We start from the raw sequence: 19230 nt of genomic DNA, 5'->3' as shown, positions 1-19230 counted from the left end.
TCAGAAAACGACTTAAACTCTTTGCCCCGCCCTCCATGGTCCACCCCCCCACCCCCCAATCGGCCCCGCCTCTACTTCGCGGTTCCCACTCTCCCACAACCACCTTCCAATGCTCCCGCCTTCCCAGCCCCGCCTCCAAGTCGACCCCACCCCCTCCCCAGGCTGCTCTCTACATTTCTGCTCCGCCCCTAGGCTTCCGTCTCTGCCTCTTGAGCCCCGCCCCTCCTGGCCCCACCCTCTCTGTTCCGCGGTCCCGCCCCCCGCGGCCTCTGCCTGGCCTCCGCCTCCTTTGCCGCGGCCCCTTTCCCAGGCTTTGGGCCGCGCTCCGCAGCCCAGGGAGGGAAGGCGACGGGACGGCCGGGCATATTTAGCCCGGGGCCTCCCGCCCGCCATGGAGGGAGAGGGAGCCGTTTCCCGTGGCTACCAGCCAGCCAGCCCGCCCCGGGACGCCTGCACCTACAGCAGCTGCTACTGGTAAGGGGCCCGAGGGCGGCTGGCGGGCCGCGTCCCGGGCTCCGAGGCCCGGCCCCTTAGGCCCGGCCCCGCCCCCGCCCGGCGCCTGGGCTGGGTCTGATGTAGCCGCCTCCGCTGGGCCATACCCGGCCCTGGTGCAGTCCCTGGACCCGGGCACCCCCAGGCTTCTCTCCCGCTCCGACCCGAGCTAGGCTTTGGGGTCTTCGGGAGGGGACTGCTAGGGCCTAGAGCGGAAGCTCATCCAGGCCTAACCTTCCTTCTCTTCATCCCTTCGTGTTACAGGTGGGGAAACTGAGGCCTCAGGGTTTGTGGCAGCGCCCCAGCCTGGGCAAGCCCTTTCACCCTCTTTGGGCCTCAGTTTTCATTTTCATTTCATTCATTAAAATGAGGGCTTTGGCCTTGATCGATTCCTAAGTGGCCCAAGTCACGACCTTCCTAATAAATGACAGAGCCAAGATTTGAACCCAGGTCTTCTGACTTACGCAGAAGCTTTGTTTCCTCTGCTGGCCATGACAACTCCTCCCTGCAGTGTAGAGAGTCGAGCCGGGAAGGACAGATTGTTTTCTGGGAATACCTTATAAATATAATACTCGGTTTATTCCTTTTTTTGGTGAGGGAGAGGGGGCAGTTGAAGCACTGAGAATGCTTAGAATAATAGTGCAGGAGTACTTTTAGGTAGAGGTGACCCTAGTAGCTGACCCTAGTAATTAAAACTAAGGAGGCCCCAGGGTTTGGTGAGTAGAGTCCTAGAATTGCTGTCAGGAAGACAAAGAGTCTTCGTGAGAGACAAAAAGTCCAGGCAAATCACCTCTCTGACCTTCAGTTACCCCATCTCTGAAATGGGTAATAATCATAACTAAGGCTTTGGGGAGCAGTATGTTTTCTAAATCTTAAAACACTGTAGAAATGGGAACCATTATAATAGGCAATAATAGTAGTGCTTTAGGGGTACAGAACACTTCAACATATATTATTTCATTTTTTCCTCAAAAGTCTGTGAGGGAGGGGTTATGGTGTATCATTAAGTGGTGAAACAGGGCCATAAACCCTGGTATTCTTATTTTAAAATCCAGTCCTGTTTTTTGAGTGTTTGAAAATCTTCACAATGAGGGTGTTTGGACTAGATATTTGTGCCACAGTTTTTCGTTGTATCTTCAAGAATCTAGTTCAGGGCCTCATATGCTTAGGTATTGAATAAATGCTTGTTGAATTGAATTTTTAAACTTCCTTCCTTCCTTCCTTCCTTCCTTCCTTCCTTCCTTCCTTCCTTCCTTCCTTCCTTCCTTCCTTCCTTCCTTCCTTCCTTCCTTCCTTCCTTCCTTCCTTCCTTCCTTCCTTCCTTCCTTCCTTCCTTCCTTCCTTCCTTCCTTCCTCCCTCCCTCCCTCCCTCCCTCCCTCCCTCCCTCCCTTCCTTCCTCCCAGGATTACACAGTTAGTAGGAGTCAAGTGTCTGAAGCCCTCCTAAATTCAGGGCCAGTGCTTTCTCCCCTGCTCCACCTAGCTGCCCCTGAATTGAATTTCTTAATGTCCTTTTCAGCTCTAAGATTCTATGATATAATCATGATTTTGCTATATATTTTCCCATTTAAAACCAGAAAACAAATGAAAATGCATATTCTAGTGCTTTCTATTTAAAAATTTGCCCAAAGTCACTGCAGGCAAATTTGGTCTAATATCAGAAGCATAATAACCAAAATTAAATATCTAGAGGCAGAGATAATGAATATTCATTTTTAATAATGATAAAAATAATAGCTAAAGTGTACATCAGACTTTAAGGATTGCAAAGTGCATTTACTTGTTAACTCACTCAAACCTTACAACCCTGTGAGGTTCTACACATAATATTAATCCCATTTTGTAGATGAGAATACTGAGGCTTAGCTAAGCTTAATGATTTGCCCATAGTCTACACCTAGTCGGTATTGGAAGTGGCATGTGAAGGGAGGTTTACTTGACTCTAAGTCTAAAATTCTTTCTGTCCACTATGCCACATTACTTCTCTTTCCTTTAGTAGTAAGTGTGAAAGTTTGTTGTATCTCTCAATTGCAGGTTCTAGGCTTTGAGAATCTGGAACTTAGAATCAGGAAAGACCTTGGTTTAAATCTTACTCTTAATTAACACTTATATGTACAGCTATGTCACATCAACTTCAGATCATTAACATATCTATAAAATGGTGATAATATTACAAACTTCCCATGGGGTTGTGAAGACCAAATGAGTTAATGTATCTAAGTGCTTTGTAAACCATAACACATGCTATGTTCAAATGTTAGCAAACTTTTTAGTTGCTTGTATGGTAAAATTGGACTAGGTTGCTCTTAGAGAAAATAGAAATTCTGTCACTAAGGTGCTTTGGGATCGGGGACACATACATCTTTTACCTCCCTGCACCTTAGTTTTTTCATCCATAAAATGAAGAGCCTAGGTTTAATTATTTCTTAGATACCTTTCCAATTCTGATCTATACTGATTTAATTTCCTAGGACCTTAAAGCTTTGGGCCAAGAACTTAAGAGACATTTAATAATTTTTGCCTTTCTGCTGTGTTTTTAGTAAAGGTATCATAGGAATGATTTGGGGAGATAAACTCAAGTGTATGCATACTTGGCTATTTTTCTATATTTTTTGTTTAGTCAATGGAAAGCAACAGGACTGGGTAGATGTCACTGTGGCTTGAGAAATTGAAGGACTACATATTTCATATGCATTGATTACAGTTTCTAGTGCTATTCCGGTTGCTCATTTTTACATGTTATTTTCAGTCATAGGCATAGATGCCTAGAAACTACAGAAACAGATTAACCTACTTGGTATGTGTCAGAGTTGATGTGGCTGTATTTGAGCTCACAATTTAGGTAGCTCATGGGAAAGGAGAGACATGAGTAGAGCTCTTCTAATGATCTCAGTCAATGTCCATAGCTGTTAAGGACTATAGCCAAAATACATATTCAGTGGAAGAGATCACAGAATGGTTAATGGTCTGTTGGGCTATACATTTATAGCTGGATGATAATATGGTCATTTTATTCTCCCGTGTAAAACGAAGAAATGACATTTTCTTCTAATTTTATCAAATAAAAATGTTAAAAACCAAATGCTTTTATTTCAGTGAAGAAAATATCTGGAAGCTTTGTGAATACATAAAAAACCATGATCAATATCCTTTGGAAGAATGTTATGCTGTCTTCATATCTAATGAGAGAAAGATGGTAAGTTGCTAAGTGGTAGTAGGGCAAGTATACAAGCTTTAGGATCGTATTTTGTAATAAAAGGCTATCTTATATGTGAGGGGCTAGGTGGTTTAGTGGATGGGGTATTGGCCTTGGAGTCAGGAAGACCCAAGTTAATATTTTCCCTCAGATGCTTATGAACTGTGTTACCCTGGGAGAGTTATTTAATTTTTATTGGCCTCAGTTTTTTCATCTGTTTAATAATGATAGCCTCCCAGGGTTGATGTGAGGACTGAATTAGGTAATATGTAAAACACTTTGTAAACCTTAATATGGTACATAAATATTAGTGATTATCTTATTGTAATTATTGTTTTAAATTGTGTATTATAAAATAGACTAAAATTTTAAAATGGACATTTGGATGAGTATTTATAATGCCTGGTTAAGGTAGAGTTTGCATAATTTTGTCTTGCTATATTTTCGAGTGAAAATTATATATAACAGGCTCCTTCTACAGTTTGAAATGCTTTTTCTCTAAGCATTATTTTAGTTTACTTATCAAGGTAATAATAATTGAATAGTAGAAAGGGTACTGGACTTTCAGCCAGAAGATTTTGGATTTGAGTTTTGTTTCTATCACTTGACTCTCATTAGCTGTATGACCATGGGTAAGTCTTGTAACCTCTTTGAATTTCAGTTTCTTCATTTATAAAAGGGATATTAATAATGTTTTTGTTATCTACCTCACAAGATTATTATGAGGAAACACTTTAAAATTCTATATTGCTTATAATTGTCAACTCCTATCATTGTTATTTAACAGTTAATTAGGGCTCTTGGAATTCAAATACTTCCTAATGATTTGTATATTCTTAAGAGAAGTTAGAAGTAAAACTAGCATTAAAGAAAAACATGTTAGAGAATGAGAGAATTTCAGATTTGTAACAGAACTCACCGAACTTTTAATTAAACTCTTAACTGACTTAGAGTCTCCTTTACAACATAATTAACAAGTGGTCACTTCAGCCTTTGCTTGAAGATTTCCATAAAAGGGGAACCTACTACCTCTTAAGGCAGCCCATTTTACTTTTAGATAGCTCTAATAGTTAGGAAGCTTTTCGTTAAGTAAAACCTAAATATATCTCCTTGGAACTTCCATCCATTACTTCTAGTTTTGTTCTCTGTGACAAAAGCATCAACTACTTCCTATCTGATTAATTATATATCAGCTTTTATATTAATGTGAAAGATTAAATGAAAAGTCAGCTGAATTGAAATAACCTGTATTTTGTAGATCCCAATCTGGAAGCAGCAGGCCAGACCTGGAGATGGACCTATCATTTGGGTAAGACAATCAATACATGATTTCTGGATGGCATTTACTTTGTTGATTAAAAAGAAATGATGGGGGTGGGGCAGCTAGGTGGCACAGTGGATAAGGCACTGGCCCTGGATTCAGGAGGACCTGAGTTCAAACCTGGCCTCAGACACTTGACACTTACTAGCTATGTGACCCTGGGCAAGTCACTTAACCCTCATTGCCCCAACCCCGCCCCCCCCAAAAAAAAATGAAAAGAAAAGAAATGATAGTGACAATATAGGTAAGGCCAGAATAAAACTTGATGACTTAAAGGATTCATGATTTTGTTACTGTGGTTGCTTCTACTGACGGTATTATCAGAACTGATAATATTCATTATTAGAATTAATCTCCTTGAAAGTAAGGGTTGTTTCTTTTTTGTACTTGTAGTTAAAATGCTTAGCTCAGTGCCTTGATCATAGTAGGTACTTAATAAATGCCTGTTGATTGATTGTTAAATATTCCAACTTTTCTAAGCTTTAGTATAGTCTTTGTGACTTGTGACTGAAAAATTTATTACCATGCAGCTAAGAAAGGAAATGGAAGCACTGATTGTAGATGACTTTCTCAAGGAGTTTGACTATGAAAGAGAGGAGAGATATAGGATGAATGTATCAAATGAGGGCATTTTCATGATGGAGACATAGAAGAGTTTGTAGGTAGTAAGGAAGCAGCCATAGATAGTAAGAAACTGAAGATGAATGGGTGGAGATAGCAGAGGAAACAATCTGCAGGAGCAGATGGGATGAAATAATCTCTTGTGCATAAAGAAGCATAAGCTTTGTCAAGGAGAAGGGCCATATCTTCACATGAAGAAGTATTGGGGGACTATATCTGAGTGTTGTGAGATGGAGGAAGAGGGAAGAAGTCACTTTCTCTTTACTCTCTTTTTCCCCATATATTTAATCTGTTGCCCAAACTTACTGTATCTACTTTGTAACGTCTCCACATCTGACCCCTTTTCTTTACTCTTAACAACTAACAATTTAGCTCAGGCCATCAGAATCTCTTACTTAGATTATTACTATGGCCTCCTAATTGGTTTCTCTGCCTCAAATCTCTCATTACTCTAGCCCATCCTACACACTGCTACCTTAAATGCAGATCCGTCCATATGAGTTCCCTACTCAGTCTGCTGAAGTGGACTACTCATTACCTCTAGGATAAAAATATAAACTCTGTTTAGCTTTTAAAGCCTTGTACAGTGTGGCCTCAACCTATCTTTCTAACTTCAATGGACATCACTCCTGTATTCTAGCAACCATCAGTATTGTACCTCACACACCTTGTCTCTTTTCTGTACTGATTGTTTCACAAGCCTAGAATTCACTTTTCTTTACCTCTGCTTCAGAGTCCGTCTTTTTTTAAAGACAGTTCAGGGAAATGAGCATAGAGGAATTAATTAATATAATCAACTTTTCACATTTTATTTTATTGACCACTATTTTACCTGCCTACCTTATATTTGGAAGATAGTGAGTGAAGAATCAGTCTAGTGGGTGAAGGAGATTATGGAAGAGGAAAGACAGATTCATGATGGTTGGAGGCATTTTGCACATGAAACCTTTCCTGAGCTGCCAGCTGTTAACATCATCCTTCCCAGGCATATCACAGCCAAAATCCAGAGTTCCCACATCAAAGAAAATATATCGCAAGTATCTAAGAAGCAGCAGTTCATGTGAAAGGAACTACAAACAGGTTGATATAAGACTTGGCTACTTCTTCTATAAATGAGAGGAGATACTACAATACCATATTCCAAAAGGCAAAAGATAGAGAACTGCACACAAGAATAGTTTACACTGTAAAGTGAATGTAATTCTACATGGGAAAACTGGACCTTTAATGGAATAGAGGACTTTCAAGCATTTCTGATGAAAAGAAAATCAGAGTTGAGTAGGAACTTTGAAAAATAAACAAAAACATTCAGTGAAACCAAGAAAGGTAAATTTATTTGAGCACATGGAAGGAGCTGTGTATAGTGTTAACGTTCTAATAGAGGGAGAAGAAATAAATTAATGTTTTCTAAGAGTATTGAAGTTAAAAATAAGCAAAACAGTGGGTGTACTGATTCTGTTTTTTAGGTTAGAAAGGGGAAAGAGAAGGATAGAAAGGAGAAAAGAACTTAGTACTTCTAATAATTGGGATATATAAATAGGGAGGGAGGGGTTTGAGGCATCGGATGAACCTCACTCATTAAGACATAAATATACACAGTTCAGTGTAGAAATATACCGCGCTCAACAGGGAAACAAGTAGAAATTGGAGGTGGGGGTAGGGGAGTGAAAACATTAAGTAGGAGGATAATACTGAGAAAGGAATAGTCACAAGCAGAACAAATGTCCTGATCCTGAAGGGGGAGACTGAAAGGGGAAAGAAAAACAAAACAAATAAAAGTAAATACCTAGATCTAATGTGATGCCTTAGATGGCCTTTTAGACAGCTGTGGAATGGTCGAACCAATTCTGGTATACGAATGTAATGAAATATTATTGCACTGTAAAAAATGACAACAGAGATTATTTTGGAGCATGCCAGGAAGTATGAACTGACACATTGTGAAGTGAGCAGAACCAGGAGAACAATTTATACAAGCACAGCAATATCGTGAAGAAATACAACTTTGAAAGACTCAAGAGCTCTGATCAATTCCATGATAAACCATGTTTCTAGATAACCTGTGATGAAGCATGTCATTAGTTACCTTCTGACATAGGTGACAGACTCAAGAAGCAGTCATGTGTTTTTGGACATAGTCACTTCTTATTCTTATTTTCTTCCTATGTAAAAGTGGATAATAATTCTTGCATTAACTACTACTGCACATGGTTGTTCAGTGAGGAAAATGCCTTGTAAACCTAGTCTTACTTATATTGCCCTCTTTCCTCTACCACCATGGAGGTAAAAGAATCTGCTAATTATTGGGGTGATTCATGCTCTGCAGTGCTGAGCTGTGATAATGATTTTGTGGTAAAGATTATAAATTTAATACTTTCCTCCCACCATTACCAACACCTGGCTTCTTAAACAGCTCATTAGAAAAAAAAATGAAAATTATATGGCAGAAAGATGAGCAGCTGTACAAATTTATGTGGGAAAATAGTTGAATTTGTAAAATTTATTTTAAGTGGTTATTACCCGTACAAATGTCGCATCTATATCTGTTATAAAAAAGGAAAAATCCAAAGCCCTTATGAATAACACCACCATTTTCCACTTGACTTCTTTCAATCCATAATATGTGATAGCTCAAAATGTTCCCTAAGATAATTCATCATTAGTTTCTACCCTAGATTACCTATAAGATTACTAAATTGTGGTTGATTTTTCCTCATCTCAATAATAAATTAGGATGTAAGAATATAGCAGGTGAAAGCATTGCTATATTATTTAATTCTTAAATCATCAGTCTCCTTATCTTTTGAATGACTCTATTCTAAAGAAATAATGCTTTCTTTGTGTAGTAGATCTCTGTTAGTGATAGAGTCGAATGAGTATTGAATGTAGAGTCCAGAGACTTTGGTCCAAGTTCTGGCTCTACCATTTATTATCTGAGTGACCTTAGATGGATGGTTTCATTTAAATTCTCTCTTTTGTCTTTTGGAGATAATAATGTTCATACTACCTACCTCAGGGTTGTTGTGAGGAAAGGGTTTAGTAAACCATAAAGGGACATAGAAATGTGAGCTATTATTATAATTATAAAATGACTTGATTAACTCAAGCTTTTACTCCTAGGATTACCATGTTGTTTTGCTTCATGTTTCAAGTGGAGGACAGAGTTTCATTTATGATCTTGATACGGTGCTGCCATTTCCATGCCCCTTTGACACTTACGTAGAAGATGCCTTTAAGTCTGATGATGATATTCACCCACAATTTAGAAGGTAAGCAAGTGAATGGTGATTTATTTACTCCATGAAATGGGAGCCTAACAGCTGGTGCAATTTCATTTTACTTATCTTACTACATGTGCAGCTATTGCCAGTGATCTATTTACCTTTACATCACTGTGGAGCTGGCATTTGGGCTTGACCGAGAAGCATTATGTACCAAATGGGACCTTTTCTTCTGGCTAGGGGAACTCCTGATATAGTCTCACTGTTTCACTACTGCCAAAAGAGGTGGGAGGCAGCAGAGCCAGATATTTTATCACTGAAAATTGTCTCACATGCTACCTTTCGAAATGCATGCCATATTTTTACTGACAAATAGATGTACAACCTGTTAGACAGTGTCTCTGATACAGATTACTTGATTTAATTTTAGAAAATTTCGGGTGATTCGAGCAGACTTGTATTTGAAGAACTTTGCGTCTGACCGATCTCACATGAAAGATTCCAGTGGAAATTGGAGAGAGCCTCCTCCTCCCTACCCCTGCATTCAAACTGGAGGTAGACCAGTACTCCTTTGTATTTGTGTGGTGCTAATATCTGTTATTTCAGTTTATTTTACAGAACAGCTTTTTTTTCCCTCTCTAAAGATTATTATTAATCTTATAAAAATTTTGTGAAGTAAGGGGTGGTAGGTGCTAGTATTTTTGGTATATTTATAAGATAGGGAAATGAGCATAGAGGAATTAATTAATATAATCAACTTTTCACATTTTATTTTATTGACCACTATTTTACCTGCCTACCTTATATTTGGAAGATAGTGAGTGAAGAATCAGTCTAGTGGGTGAAGGAGATTATGGAAGAGGAAAGACAGATTCATGATGGTTGGAGGCAGCTAAAATATTAATTTGACTGCCACCAGGTAAATGGACTTCCAGAAAATCAGCATCAAGTGATTAAAAATTAATCGCCATATAAATTAAATATAGTAAAAAGCAGGCTCTATCATCTTTCCTTCCTCAAGCCACCCCTCCTGCCAGTTTTCCTACTTCTGTTGAAAGTACCCTCATCCTGCTAGTTATTGAAATTTGAAACCTCAGAGCGACCTTTAACTTTTCTCCCTCCCATATTCCCTATATTCAATTAGATGCCAAATTCTGTTGAAGAAATGAAAAAAAAAATTTTTTTAATCCCTGGGGGGCCAGTTACAGAATTCAGGCTTGTGGTGGGAGGGAGATAGAGTTAATAGCTGGAGTATAGGCAGAATGGTAAGGATCTGGCTGGGAAAAGTACATGTAGGTTTCAGGTAAGATAAAGCAAAAAGTCATCTCTCAGAGAGGGTAGACTTGGTTAGAGACCAGAGTTGTAGAGGGAGGGAGGTTAGGATGATTCCTGGATCACAGGGAAATAACTTAGGGTGAAAGGAAGAAAAAGTTTCTTATCCTTTTTGGAAAAAATTGGATCTATAAATAAGGTTTTTCTGCTCTTAAATAGCCACACTTAGCCTCTTTGAGTATTAATTTTCTCATCATAGAATAGCAATAACAGTATCTGCCCTATTTCACTGGCATAATTTTAGAGTCAGTGTGGATCTTTATAAAGTAAGAAAAATATATGTATTACTGTTAGCTTCTTTTTTTTTTTTTGTGGGGCAATGGGGGTTAAGTGACTTGCCCAAGGTCACACAGCTAGTAAGTGTCAAGTGTCTGAGGCCGGATTTGAACTCAGGAACTCCTGAATTCAGGGCCAGTGCTTTATCCACTGCACCACCTAGCTGCCCCCTGTTAGCTTCTTTTATATGGGCTGAAATGTTAATTTTAGTACTATGTAAGAAAAATAATATTTTTGTGAATAGTCCACTCAGAATGTAGACTTGTGGCTACCACAAGGGAAAGGGTTCTGACAGTTCTGGCCATTGGGAAAGGGTTTGACAAATATGTTGTTCCTGCACCACCTGCTGACTAATCTGTGAAATGTTGACTCACAGCTTTTTAACTTGAATCTTAAAAAAAAAAAAAAAAGAAAATGTATTAGGAAGTTGTGAATCTCATCAGGGTTCAGGGAAGCCAGAGAGCCCAGTCACAGTTTAGACTATTTAATGACATCATTAACACTGCTAAGTGTAAGAATGAAAAAAATATTTTCAATTTTTAAAAGTTCAATCTGATTTTTTAAGAGCGATATAATTTACCTGAGATATTAACATTGAACTGTATTCTTTGCTTTTAATGTGTTTTGAATTTGAAAACAAGAAAACTTCTGTCATCTTTGAACTTTTTAATAACTAAAAGATTTCTCTTTCTCAGTTATTTGATTTGTGTCTTTCAAAGGTGTGTGGTAGAGTTACTTAGTCATTTGGGGAGATAAGACAGACACACAACAAACTTAAAAGGTGGTTTTGAGATGAAATGTTTACTTTGGTAACAACCTAGTTTTAATTAGAAGCTTTCTAATAGTCAATATAGACATTACTGATTTTAAAAGCTGCATTTATTAAGAGTAAGTGAAAATCAGCATGTGTGACGGATTCATACTTATTAGTTGTGCTTTGTTACATATGAAGTAGGTTAAAAAAATTTTTCACAGCATCTCTGAGCCTCCAGATTTGTCATCTGTGACAAATAAAAATAAGGGATAATAGTAGTATTGCTTAGTGCATAAGGTCTTAGATGTAGAGTTAGAGGGGATCTCAGAGGTTATCTGGTTGAACTCCTGATGTTATAGTTGAGGAAACTGTGGTGGAGAGGTTTAGTGGCATGCCGAGAAACACAGTAGGTAGCATAGTGAGGATTTGAAACCAGATCCTTTGACTCTAAATTCATTGTTCTCTATAGTATTACAATACCTTTTTTTCCAGCAAGGCACTAGGTAGCTCAGTGGATAGAACGCCAGCTCTGGAGTCAGGAAGACCTGGATTCATATGTGACCACCGACACTTACCAGCTGTGTGGCCTTGGACAAGTCACTTAACCTTTGCCTTAGTTTCCCCAACTGTAAAATGGGGATAGTAATAGCACCTACCTTACATGGTTGTTGTCAGGATCACATGATATTATATTTGTACAGTACTTAGCATAGTGCCTGGTACACAGTAGATGCTATATAAATATTAGCTATCCTTATTGTTATCTCTTCTGTTTTTAGTAACTCTGAAATGATCATCTATATTCAAACTGATCTTTTTACCATATCCTGAGTGTTCTTTGTGATGTTACATCTCTCTGCTTCTACTTATGATGTCATCCCTGTCTGGAAACTCCTCTAGTTGTTTTGTTTCTATTCCTTACCAACTTAAATCCTACTTCCATGAAATCTTAACATCTCAACAGAGGCTGCTAGGTGGACAAAGTGAATAGAGCACTGGCCCTGAAGTTGGGAGGACCTGAGTTCAAATGTGACCTCAGACACTTACTAGTTGTGTGACCCTGGGCAAGTCTTAACTCTAATTTCTTTAAATATCCGGGACATCTCCAGCCGTTCTGATAACATCTTGCCAATGGACACAGATGGCTCTGGAGGAGAGAGTGAGGCTTTGTACAGCCCTGCCTCACTTAAATTCAATTCACTGTAAATCATGACATCACCTCCTGATTTCATGGTCTTCTTTGGGATCGAAGGACAACCACCACCACTACCACCAACAACAGTGATACATAAAGAAGTACTTAATGAACCTTTACAGTTTCGTATAAATGTGTACTGCTCTTAGCCTCTCATAGAAATGTTGACCTATTAATAAAGTATGTTTTTTATTAATCATATTTGTCATTTATTATAGCAAAGTAATATTACATCACATCCACGTACCACAGTCTGTTTAGCCATTTTTCTAAACTAAAGTATGTTTTAATGTAAATATTATGTTAATGTATTAATAGAGTATATACTGTGTGCCAAGCACAGTGCTAACTACTGGAGATACAAAAAAGGCAAAAACAGTCCCTGCCCTCAAGGAGCTCGTATTCTAATGGGGATGAGATACCACTTAAACAACGATTATGTACAAACAAGATTGATACAAGTAAATTGGAGGTCATCTCAGAAGGCACTACCATTAAGGGGAAGTGGCATAGGCTTTTTGATGAAACTTGCATTTTAGATGGTACTTGATGGAAGCCGGGAAACAGATGGAAACAGAATTCCAGGCCTGGGAGACTGCCAGTGAAAATGTACTCAATTGGGAAATGGAGTATCTTATGGGAGAAAAGGTATAGAAGTAAGTATCCCTAGATCATAGAGTATGTGGAGGGGAGTAAAGTGTAAAAAGATTGAAAAGGAAGCAAGGTGTCAGGTTGTGAAGGGCTTTAATGGCCCAACAGTATTTTATATTTAATTCTGGAGGTTATGGGGAATAACTGGAGTTTACTGAATGCAGGGTAACATGATCAGGCCTATATTGATCACTTTGATAGCTGAGTGGAGGAGGGATTCTAGTAAGGAGACTTGAGTAAGGGGACTAACCAGCAAGCTGTTTCAGTATTATATTCTCTCTTGTGTTAATCTGGACAATTTATATTTATGTAAATATTAATTTTGCTTAGATTGTCAGCTTTATTGTCATATAATTGGACATGAAGGCTCCTAATAACTGCTTTAATCTCTTCTGCATTGGTGGTGAATTCACCCTTTTCATTTTGAATACTGGTAATTTGGTTTTCTTTTTTAAAAATCAAATTAATCAATATTTTAATCTGTTTTATTGTTTCCCTCCCCATAAAACCAGCTCCTAGTTTTATTTATTAGCTCAATGGTTTTCTTTCTATTTTATTAAACTCTCCTTTGATTTTTTCAGGATTTCCAATTTGGTGTTTAACTGGAGATTTTTAATTTATCCTTTTCCTAGTTTTTTAGTTGCATGCCCAATTCATTGATCTGCTCTTTCTCTGTTTTATTGATGTAAGCATTTGGAGAGATTAACTTTCCCCCAAGTACTGCTTTGAATAAATTTTGGTATTTTGTCTCATTTTTGTCATTATCTTTAATGAAATTATTGGTTATTTCTATGATATTTGTTCTTTGACCTACTCATTTTTTAGGATTAGATTATTTAGTTTCAAATGAATTTTTAATTTATTTAACATGGCCTTTTATTGAATGTAATTTTTATTGCATTAGGATCTGAAAAGGATGCATTTAATATTTCTGCTTTTCTGCATTTGGTTGTGAGGTTTTTATGATCTAAAGCATGGCCAGTTCTTGTGTTGGTACCATGTACCACTGAGAAAAATATTCCTTTCTATTCCCATTCAATCTTCTTCAGAGGATGAGCATATCTAACTTCTAAAATTATATTCAGCTCCTTCTTTCTTTATTTTTGGTTAGATTTATCTAGTTCTGAGAGGGGTGAGTTGAGGTTCCCCACTGGTAAAGTTTTATTGTCTATTTCCACCTGTGACTCATTTAATTTCTTTTTTCCATATAAATATTGTATTATTTTGCAGTTATATTTAAAGATAGTTTTCAACATTTGTTTTTATAAAATTTCTAGTTTCAAATTTTTCTCCCTCCCTCCCCCCTCCCCAAGACAGCAAGTAATCTGATATAGGTTATATGTGTACAATCACATTAAACATATTTCTGCATTAGTCATGTTATGAGAGAAGAATCAGAGCAAAAAAGGAAAAACCTCAAAATAGAAAAACAACAACAAAAAATCATAGAAATAGTATGGTTCGATCTACATCTAGATTCCACAGTTCTTTTTTTTTTTCTGATTTTGGAGAACATTTTCTATCAGACTCATTTAATTTCTTAAACATTTGAATGCTATACTATTTGGTGCATATATGTTTAGTATTGCTATTACTGTGTCTATGGTACCTTTTATCAAGTTGTAGTTTTCTTATATCTCTTTTAATTATATCTGTTTTTGCTTTTGCTTTGTTTGAGATCGTGATTATTATCCCTTTTTTTTTTTTTTACTTCAGCTGAACTATAATAGATTCTGCTCCAGTCACTTACCTTTACTCTGTGTGTGTCTTTACTTAAAATGTGTTTCTCGTAAACAACATATTGTAGGATTCTGGTTTTTAATCAGCTTTGCCATATGCTTCTGTTTTATGGGTGAGTTTATCCCATTCACATTCACAGTTATGTTTACTAACTGTGTATTTTCCTCCATCCTATTTTCCCCTGTTTATCTTTCTCTTCCCCTCACCTTTCTCCCTTTACCATATCCCTCTTCACAAGTGTTTTGCTTCTTACCATCACCTCCCTTAGTCTGCCCTCTCTTCTATCAGTTCCCCCTTTTCTTATTCTCTTCCATTCCTGCTTCTCTATAGGGTAAGATAGAGTTCTATGCTCAATTGAGCATGTATGTTATTCCCTCTTTGAGCCAATTCTGAGTTAGGTTCAAGCCTTGCCTGCCACCCCCACCCCCTCATCTTTCTGTTCATTGAAATTGCTCTTTCTGTGCCTCTTCATGTGAAATAATTTATCCCATTCTACCCCTCCATTTATCCCATTCTACCCCTCCTTCCTTCTTCTTCTAGGGCAATCCTCTTTTGCACTTCTTAATTTTTTTTTTGCTACCCTCCCATCATATTCTTTCTAACTGCCCTAATAGTGATAAAGTTCTTGAGAGTTAAAAGTATAATGTTCCTGTGTGGAAATACAAACAGTTTAATCTTATTGAATCCCTTATGTTTTCTCATTTCTGTTTACCTTTTGTTGTTGTTGTTGTTATTGTTTTTTGTTGTTTATTTTTTGTGAAGCCTTTGGGGTTAAGTGACTTGCCCAGGGTCACACAGGTAGTGTCAAGTGTCTGAGGCCGGATTTGAACTCAGGTCTTCCTGACTCTAGGGCCGTTGCTCTATCCAGTGCGCCACTTAGCTACTCCCCTGCTCCCCTGTTTAACTTTTTATACTTCTTTTGAGTCTTGTATTTAAAAATCATATTTTCTATTCAGCTGTAGTCTTTTCATGATTAAAAGTTCATTTTCCCCCCTGAAAGATTATATTCAGTTTTGTTGGATAGGTGATTTTTGGTTGTACTCCTAGCTTGTTTGCCTTTTGGAATATCATATTCTAAGCCTTCCAATCCTTTAATGTAGAAGCTGCTAGATCCTGTGTAATCCTGACTGTGGCTCTACAATATCTGAATTATTTCTTTTTGGCTGCTTGCAGTATTTTCTCCTTGACCTGGGAGCTTTGGGATTTGGATGTAATATTCCTGGGAGTTTTCATTTAGGGATCTTTTTCAGGAGGTGATCAATTGTTTTTTTCCATTTGTATTTTACCTTACTCTCTTGGTCTAGGATAGTAGGGTAGTATTCTTTGATAATTTCTTGAAAGATGTTGTCCAGACTCTTTTTTGATCTCCAATAATTTTAAATTCTCTTTCCTGGATCTATTTTCCAGGTCTCTTGGAGAAGGCTAGCAATTTTAGTTTGATTATACATGAGGTCAAAATATATTTCCACATTAGCAATGTTGCAAAAAACACAACTAAAATAATAAAAATACAGAAAGTTAACAAAATATGCTTCAGTCTGCATTCAGAGTTCATTCTTTCTCTGGAGGTAGATAGCATTTTTCTTCATGGGTCCTTTGAATTGCCTTGGTTCATTGTTTGATCAGAGTACCTAAGTCTTTCACAGTTGATCATCCTTACAATATTGCTGTTATTTCAACAGTGATTCTTGACCCTTTTTTGTCATGGCAGTCTAGTGAAGCCTCTGGACCCCTTCTTATAATAATGTTTTTAAATGCAGAAAATAAAATACACATTCTTACAAAGGAAACTATATTGAAATTCTGTTGAAATACAGTTATCAAAATATTTTTTAAAAAAGTTTACTGACCCCAGTTCAAAGCATGAAAAATATACCGAATTGAAAAAGTAAGATTTTTTTTTTTATGGGCAATGAGGGTTAAGTGACTTGCCCAGGGTCACACAGCTAGTAAGTGTCAAGTGTTTGAGGCTGAATTTGAACTCAGGTACTCCTGAATCCAGGACTGGTGCTTTATCCACTGTGCCACCTAGCTGCCCCAGAAAAAGTAAGTTTCAAACAAAACTTGATTATAAGGATTATAACACAGAGTTGGTCATTATATAATAGTATCTCTTTGTATGCATATTTATAATATTTCTAAATGCTGTATGTTTTCATGTACATGAATAAGGTACAACTTTGGAAAAAGCACTGGACTGTGAGGTGGTTTGGGTTCTGCTTCTTTCTGTATCACTCCCATCTCTAGTTCTGTTTCTATAGGAAAATATAGACTATAGACTCTCCAAGGGACTTCTCAGTTCTAGAGTTTTATGAAATTCTGCTCTTCTGTAGAATGATTTATTATATGTTTTCCTGTTTACTTTCTTTAAGATAGACCTACTTCTAGCTCTTTGAATTATTGTGTTGTGATTAAATGAAAATTATTTACTCACCATAAAATTCTTTTTGTGTATTTTCTTAGCTTCAAAAATGAACCTGAATGATTTTATCAGTATGAATCCTGAAGTTGGATGGGGAGCTATATACACACTACCTGACTTTGTACATCGATTTAGCAGTAAGAACTGATTTCAGCATATGTACATGGAAAATGGAATAATTCTGGGACACATATTTGCTTTTCCTTTTGCATGATGTGAATATCAATACCCTCCAGGTTTGTATGTAGTTTACAGTGAGATTGGCACAGAATTAGGTTTTTCTATTTTACTTAATGAAATTGAAATTTGAGTGCATACATGTAAAAAATTGAATAAAAGTATTTTTTTATGTCAAGAATTTGTGTGCTTCATATAATGAATAATTTTTGTCATTCCTGTCACTTTTTTGTTGTGCTTAAGCAAATCTTATCCTTTTTAAGATAAAAAGTTTTGATATATATATTTGATGTTAATTGTTCATGCTTATTTGTTTATATGCCCAACCACACTTTTCTTTCCTCTTCTCACCTGACTGCTTTCAGCATCTTCCTCTCCTTTCTCCTCTCCCCTCACCACCCCCCATTTAAGCTTTTTGAATACAAGGATAATGTTTTATATCATTTTGTAATCTTGTCATAGTGAATTACACATAGTAAGAGTCAATAAATCTCTGTTGATTTATATGAAGTAACTGCATGAAAGGGGAGGGATACTATAGACAGAACATAAATTATGGACTTGTAGATTGGAAGAGAATTTAGATGTCATCTATCTAATCCCTGTATGGAATATAAAACCACTAACAGTAATTCCCAGTAATTGGTCATCCTACTCATTATCTACTTCAAGCAACCCAATCCATTTCTGAACAGATTTAATTGTTAGAAAGTTATTTATATTGAGCTGAAACACACACACATATCTGTATATCTATCTATTTATATCTATCTATATCTGTATCTATTTCTCTCTCTCTATATCCGTACTGATTCATAACGTTTTCAGAGTTGTAGTATTCCCTAGCATTCACCTAAAAGTATTACATGGCTTACATATAATTAGTGTGTGTTAAAAATTACTCTTAGGGTTTATAATGACCTGGAGTTTGGTTTATTATTGAAGTATCAATCCCAATAAAGAAAAAAGAATACTTAAATAGACACAAAACATCATAGCTAGGGGCAGCTAGGTGGTGCAGTGGATAGAGCACCGGCCCTGGAGTCCGGAGTACCTGAGTTCAAATCCGACCTCAGACACTTAACTCTTACTAGCTGTGTGACCCTGGGCAAGTCACTTAACCCCAATTGCCTCACTAAAAAACAACAACAACAACAACAACAACAACAAAAAACCCAAAAAACCATCCTAGCTTATTTGAGTTTTGCTGGTAAGCTTTATATCATAAAGGTGATTGATCCCTTTCAACACTTGTATTCTCTTTACACATTGGATCAGTTATTGCTGATTTAAGTAGTATAGCTATGGTACAGTGGAAAGAGTATTGGATTTTGAATTCTAGCCCTGAATCTGCCACTAACTAATTTGGGGACTTTTTACAATTCAGTTCTGTGAGCCTGAGTTATAGCATCTATAAAATGAGGAGGTTGAATTAAGTGACCTCTTAGATCCATTCTTTTTTTTACCCTAAGCCATTCATCATTTATTAAAGGGAACAGACCCCTTCAATGAATGGGACCTTAGACCTTCCTCATGATCTGAGATGCCCCCTTCCTCCAGGGCCTTAGTTTTATAGTGCTTGATAACCAGATGACAGAAGAGGCAAAGTAAAATAGTCTTATTTCTTGATAGAGTTTGAACTTCGATCCATTCTTTTTTGGGGGGTGGGGGTGGGGCAGGGCAATGAGGGTTAAGTGACTTGTCCAGGGTCACACAGTTAGTAAGTGTCAAGTGTCTGAGGTCAGATTTGAACTCAGGTCCTCCTCAATCCAGGGCTGGTGCTTTAACCACTGTGCCACCTAGCTACCCCGATCCATTCTTTTTAAATCCTA

At 37.3% G+C, this 19230-nt stretch overlaps 1 protein-coding gene across 2 annotated transcripts in view; it reads left to right on the top strand.

Annotated features, from left to right (window-relative positions):
- The first annotated feature begins 244 nt into the window (after positions 1-244).
- Positions 245-19230, top strand: part of NTAQ1 (N-terminal glutamine amidase 1) — a 28829-nt gene continuing 9843 nt past the window's right edge. The window contains exons 1-6 of one of the 2 annotated variants that reach the window (XM_043975553.1): positions 245-474; positions 3589-3688; positions 4947-4997; positions 8751-8899; positions 9282-9406; positions 17263-17358. In XM_043975553.1, the coding sequence (XP_043831488.1) occupies positions 392-474; positions 3589-3688; positions 4947-4997; positions 8751-8899; positions 9282-9406; positions 17263-17358 (604 nt within the window). In that variant the 5' untranslated portion in view covers positions 245-391. Of the gene's footprint in view, positions 475-3588; positions 3689-4946; positions 4998-8750; positions 8900-9281; positions 9407-17262; positions 17554-19230 lie in introns of those variants that run through there. The other variant, XM_043975554.1, reaches the window with a different exon arrangement.

The sequence above is a fragment of the Dromiciops gliroides genome, chromosome 1, assembly GCF_019393635.1.
Source record: "Dromiciops gliroides isolate mDroGli1 chromosome 1, mDroGli1.pri, whole genome shotgun sequence".
In the NCBI taxonomy this organism is placed as follows: domain Eukaryota; kingdom Metazoa; phylum Chordata; class Mammalia; order Microbiotheria; family Microbiotheriidae; genus Dromiciops; species Dromiciops gliroides.
This window is presented reverse-complemented; position numbering and strand designations above follow the sequence as displayed.